This window comes from Myotis davidii, unplaced genomic scaffold, assembly GCF_000327345.1.
Source record: "Myotis davidii unplaced genomic scaffold, ASM32734v1 scaffold205, whole genome shotgun sequence".
Classification (NCBI taxonomy): Eukaryota; Metazoa; Chordata; class Mammalia; order Chiroptera; family Vespertilionidae; genus Myotis; species Myotis davidii.
In genome coordinates, this window is record NW_006297573.1 from 2,302,359 (window position 1) to 2,308,612 (window position 6,254).

The following is a 6,254-nucleotide window of genomic DNA, read 5'->3' on the forward strand; positions in this document are numbered from 1 at the left end:
GCCTTCTTTAAAATTCAATGCATATGTAAAGAAATATACGGTAACCCGAATTTACCACACTCGCAAAATCGCACACAGCCAACCATACACCCAGTATGGTATCGCGATTCGCGATTTTGCGCTATCATACTGGGTGTATGGTCGGCTGTGTGCGATTTTGCGAGTGTGGTAAAATCGCATAACAGCAAAATCGCATAACAGCCAAGCATACACCCAGCAGCGCTGCTGATGCCTGAACGGTATGTGGAATGAAGTGGGCGGGCATCAGGAGGCCACTATGGCACGGGGCAAGCACTATGGGCAGTCTATCTGAAGTGTACCTGGCGTATAAGACGACCCCCCACTTGGAGGCATATTTTTCAGGGCCAAAAAATCGTCTTATACGCCGGCAAATACGGTACTCATGACAGCTCCAGAGGTCAGAACTGGACCGGTGGAAACTCAGCACTCAGATTATGGAAGGACACCGTGACTTTCTGTCTATCAATGGAAAGGCAGTTCCTCAGCTACAAAGAGGAGAGTTTTTTGTGGGTAGCAAAGGATTTATTTATAGGCTGGATGGTCATCTGTTGCAGATTCTTTGGGAAAGATCAAGATCTGTAATGTCACTTTGAAAGCCAGGATTTTACTTTGCTGCTTGAAGTGCTCAGTTAAAACTTTGTTAAACTATGGTGTCTATAGTTTCTATATGAATTATTTTAACACCTTCTTCATCACTATAAATGATACATAAGGAAATGTCATTATAATGAAAAGTTTTTAAGTCACAAACTACTTATTTCAAACAATATCCAATATTACCAAGTTCAAATAAAAGGAAAAAATATGGAAAGTGTCTGAGCATTATCACATGATTTGCAGTATATAGTGTACATCATTGCCACATATCAACTTAATGAGAAGTGGATTATTTTAAACTTTGAACTCTCATTAAAGGATGCATAGATAGCTTCTTTTTCATACTCTAATTTCAGTGCTTGAGAATCCAGATTTCATTGGACAGTATCATAAGTGGAAGAAAATGGAGCAAAAACATCAGAAAGAATGGAATTTAAAGTAAGTAATCTTAAGTGTCTGGAATATATTATCCTATTAACTTGAAAAATATTGACTATTCACTTTCTACTATCTAACTGAACCATCAGAAAGAAACCTTTTGGAAAGAACTTATACTTTTTTTCTAAACATAATAAAAATAAGTATTATTTTTCCCCCTTTAATATGAATCCAGGTGGGAAACATCTTTGCTACCTATTGGTTGCCAAAAATGGATAAAGGACCAGAGATAGAAATAGGAATAGGAAAATAAAAAACCATAACTTGTCTATATATCATCAAATAGCTTTTCATCCTTCTCAGAGCTCCTAATATTTTTCCTCTCCCACAGATTTCTCACTCAGGAACCAAATATATTACATCTAATGAGAAAGTATGTCGTAAAGTACAGAAATAAAGTATGATTGTATCTTCAGAAATCAGACTCTTAGGCAGCTTTAAGGAAGGGATCTCTGTTTCATCTTAGGCTCTTGACTTCCAAAGGCAGTTTTGCTGCTTCCTGATGCAAGAGCGAAGAATTCATCTCCGCTCTGCCGTGTGGGTTGGGTTGTAGTAGTCATTTATCCTGGTGGGCTTATTTCAAAGTACTGAGTGTGCTACCACAAAGCTAGGGGAATTAAATATTCCCCCCCCTTTTTTGCATTAACCTCATTTACCTCATTTTTTTTAGATCTTAGACTTATTAGCCTGTGACCTCTTTTCCAGATGGAAATACAGGATCAGTAAACATAATGTGCGGTATTTTGGATTTGTGCAGGAATCAAGGCTCTTAAAATATACTTTCCTGCCCTTTAGCATCAGACTTCAGATTGGGTTTTCAGTAGGATATTCTTTTTCCAGTTGACTCTGGCAACAACTCCTCTTTAAGCCAAAGTGGAGGAAAGCTCTTCCATTAGATGCCTTTCTGTTTTCAGAATAAATTATAGGTAGTAGAGAAGTTTTATTAAACAGAATTTGAAATGGACGCATGGTGTGTTTTTTTTCTTGAAGTCATGTTTTAGGTTTCATTTAAGAGTTAAAGAAACATACTCAGAACAGAAAGTTAATTTTGCTTTGACATGACTTCCTTTTTTATTTCCTTCAAGAGAACTGCTTTGTTTTATTTGTTTGATCATATATTCATTATGTAATGCCAGCATCCCACAAAACCCCCAAATTTAGAAAAAGTAGGACCATGTCATTTTCAACTTATCCATCCACTTCTACATATGGCTGAAATAATTGCAAGCTGTTTGAGTGCTAGAACATTTTTTCAAATACATTATTTTGAAGTTATAGGTCAAATTATCATGTGCGTGGTGACCTTGTCAGAATGAAACTCTCACACCTTATGCCATCTGGTGGTTGATGAGAATATATTTATATCATAATATTTGCTTCTTTTCGATATTGGAATTGATTAGCTAAAAAAAAACCCACATTCAATAAAGTTTTTAAAAGATAGTGCATTTATCTGTATAATTTTATTGTGACATGAATATTTGAGTATGCAAAAATCTAAAGTATGGTGGAATCAACTTTTTTCAGATAATTATTAAAAGTCTCATATTCATCAAAATATATGAGGTACAATGAAGTGGTCAATTCATAGAGACAAGTAGAAAATATTTGGGGATCTATGCACGTGAGCGATTGGTCTACATGTCCATGCAATATCATATATGCATCTTTCTGTTTTTTTATGTTTGAAAATGCCTTTCTTACACTGAAATTTCCTATTAAAAACAAAACAGGAAATGCAAATTGAGAATCTTTCAACTGTATAGCATTAAGGAAAAAGAGAGACTTATCTTTCCTGCTTCATATCCCTCCTCCTACTGTCCTCCCATCCCCTCATCAATCACGGTCCAATTCTTCAGCCACACTAAACTCTTTTGTATTATTGGGGACATAAGATCTTTTCACCTCTTTGTGCCTTCTGCCTGGGATATCTTGCCCAGTAGGGTCCTTGCCGGTGGTCTAGAGTCAGGATTGGTCTGAGTGAAAATGTGGAATGTGGAAGTGCAGGGGCGCTGGAGCCAGACTGCCTGTATTGGATCCTGGCTCTGCCAGTGACCCACTCTGTGACTTTGGGCAAATTATCTGAATTCTTTGTACCTCAGCTTCATTTTCTGTTAAAGGACAGTCATTACTGTACCTACACCCTTGTGAGGTTGTGAGGACTAAGTAAGTTAATACATGTGCAATGCTTCAAATTGTATCTGGAACATAAAAGGTCTCCCTGAGGTTCTCTTTTATTCATGCTCTTCCTACTGTGGCTCTAGTTCAAGGTTTCGATGGGAAATCTTTGGAGGCAGCATGGGGAAAAGACATGTGCTTTAGAGTCAGACAGATCTTGGAGAAAGTCTTACCCACAGTGAGTTGGTTTCCTTACCTATTAAATATAGATAACATGACCTCGGTTGCAAAGTTGTCTTGCATTTAATCTCTTGGATGAGATCGTATATATATAAAATTATATACCTGTTGACATATGGACATTCAAGAAATATGAGTCCCTTGCGGGTAGGGAGAGATAAAAGCCCATGCCCACCAGCTTTTCAAATAAAAATAGTCTTGTCAGAAACATGTAAAAATTTTAAAATTTTTCTCAAGTTAGGAAAGTAATACCTATCATGACTACATTTATTGTAGTCCCATTATATGCATATTTTTTCCTCCCCTTTCCACTGCACCTCTACCCTCTCTTCTGCCTGGCAAAGTATTTCACAAGGAGGCCGTGAAGATACAGCTACATTGTCTCTTTGTGAGAGGGTCCCTGCCATCCTCTCCTTCCACGGCACTCTCTCGCTAGCTCTTCCAGCCCCCATGGCGTGGGACTTCATCTCTTCATGAAGAGAGACCAAGGCAGGGCCATTCTGGTAGCTCAGCACAGTACCTGTCCAACCAGCAGGCACTCAGGTAGTGTTTGTAGCATGATGCACACTTAACGTGTACCTTGTTTTCCCACTTAATAGGATTAAATGTGAGGACAGTTAATTTTCAGAGAGATAAAATGTAGGTACTGACTTCTATTAAGTCCCATTCTGATGTAGAGATGATGGTTCTACTTAGGGAATTCTAAGGATGTAGTCCTAGAACAGTGATTGAAAACTGGAAATATAAATAACTGTCATAAATATTTTACGCAAATTCTTAAGCCCCACCCATGTTTTTAGTTAGTACTACTAGGTATCCGTTGTCATTATAAGCACCTCATAAATAATTATGAATTGATCATTTGGTTTGGTGTTCATTTCTAAGGCTTTTTTTTTCTTTCCCATTGTGTTGCCTGCCTTTTGGCTATTTGTACAAATGCTTTATTTCAACCAAGACATGGGAAAAATATGAGTCTAGAATCTAATCAGTAGTTTGCATATATCTTCTCTGTAGAAAGACTGAAAGATAGAAAATCAGAAAGCAGTGCAAGCTATTTTTTTTAAATTTTCTTACTTATGCACATACTAGAGGCCCGGTGCATGAAATTCATGCACGGGGGGGGGGGGGGGGGGGGCAGGGTCCCTCAGCCAGGCCTGCACCCTCTCACAATCTGAGACCCCTCAGGGGATGTCTGACTGCTGGTTTAAGCTCAATCCTGTGGGCCTAAACCAGCAGTCAGACATCCCTCTCGCAATCTGGGTCTGCTGCCTCCTAACCCCTCTCCTGCCTGCCTAATCCCCCCTAACCACTCACCTGCCTGCCTGATCGCCCCTAACCGCCTCTGCATCAGCCCCTGCCACCCCATTTTCATCAGAAGGATGTCCAGAATGATGTTCAGAAGGTCATTCTACTGCCCAGTCTAATTAGCATATTATGCTTTTATTATTATAGATAAAACTATTTTTATGTCATGATCTATAGTTAATGATTGCTTATGTGGTAATGGAAAGATCTATGCCAGTAGTCTAAGATTTGTCAGGCAGAAAGTTATCAATTCTGGATAAGTTTTACATTCTATGTAGCTTTAGAAAAGGATATTGCTCTTGTCTATCCATAGAAAGTATGGGAACTAACATGGCAAAGCACCGACTGTGTGCCAGGCATTCTCCCTTTGTTTCCTAACATAATACTGGCCATGCTGTTGTGGAGCGGACCTCTAAGTGTACACACACATCTCTAAGTGTAACTCCCAGTCATATCCATCAGCCTTCTTCAAAGCCAGCTAGTCAACCTACCCCCCAGGTCAAAGCACTTTCCTTGTTATAGGTCACAGCTTTAAGACAAGGGTCTTCGCCTCCCTTTCTGGAAAAGCAGAGGCAGGTAGTAATTATATGCAGTTTACTAATGAGGGAAACAGGCACAAAGAGACTAACCAGCTTGCCTGAACTTACTGATAAGCACATTTTGTGTTTATAAATGAAAACTAAATGATTTCCAATCTGCCTATTAATATGTGCTTACATAAAAGCTTAAAATTTTCAGGTAACTGTAAAAATATTGCCTACCCAATTGCAAGCACAAATTGAGTCTACCTCCTATAAAAAAGTTTTGTGGGGTTTTTGTTTTGTTTTGTTTTGTTTGGAGTTGATCTCAACATCTATTATTAAACAATGTTACTTCCTTTTTCCTATATATAAAAAATTAACATGTGCTATAACAAACACCAGCATAAAACTTTCTTATATTTATAGAATATACTCTGGATTTAATTTTACTATTTTTTTAATAAGAATGTAATATGTATTATTTCTAAGTTCCTGCAGTATGTGATTCTGTATGTGTTTTAACTCACAAGAGTATATGGTCTTGCTTTAGCATAACTATGTTGGATTCTCTTTTCTCCAATTATATAGAAAACATTTATGCTGGGTACATTAATTTAGTGGGTGGTTGTGCTATTCTTTCAGGTTAAGCATTGTTTTTTTATAGGGTTATATAATTATATATTTAATGCATTTTAAGGAGGAATGCTAGCTTTTTTTATTTCCCAAACCTGGACTGCCATCTTGTGGTTAAAAAGAAGATTGACATTAAAATGAGCCTAGGAAATGGTCCTTTGAAAATATACTAGGAGATACGGAAAAAATATAAATAAAGGGGCGGGGTGGGGGGGGTGGGAATCTCTTTGTAAAAATAATTTCTTCCAAGCAACTGCTTAGTTTTTGCTTGGATGTTTTTAGACAAAATGAGTTCAGTACTTTAAAAAGCATTCAAATAGCTTACATCCTCCTTTTAGCTTAAATGTAACATCTTATGATATTCAACCATCCAGATTTTAT

At 37.6% G+C, this 6,254-nt stretch overlaps 1 protein-coding gene across 1 annotated transcript in view; it reads left to right on the plus strand.

Annotated features, from left to right (window-relative positions):
• UBE2U (ubiquitin conjugating enzyme E2U (putative)) overlaps nt 1-6,254 on the plus strand; it is a 61,595-nt gene that overhangs the window by 36,524 nt on the left and 18,817 nt on the right. Inside the window, exon 8 of the mRNA XM_006773232.2 lies at nt 975-1,056. Coding sequence (XP_006773295.2) covers nt 975-1,056 — 82 coding nt within the window. The remainder of the gene's footprint in view (nt 1-974; nt 1,057-6,254) is intronic.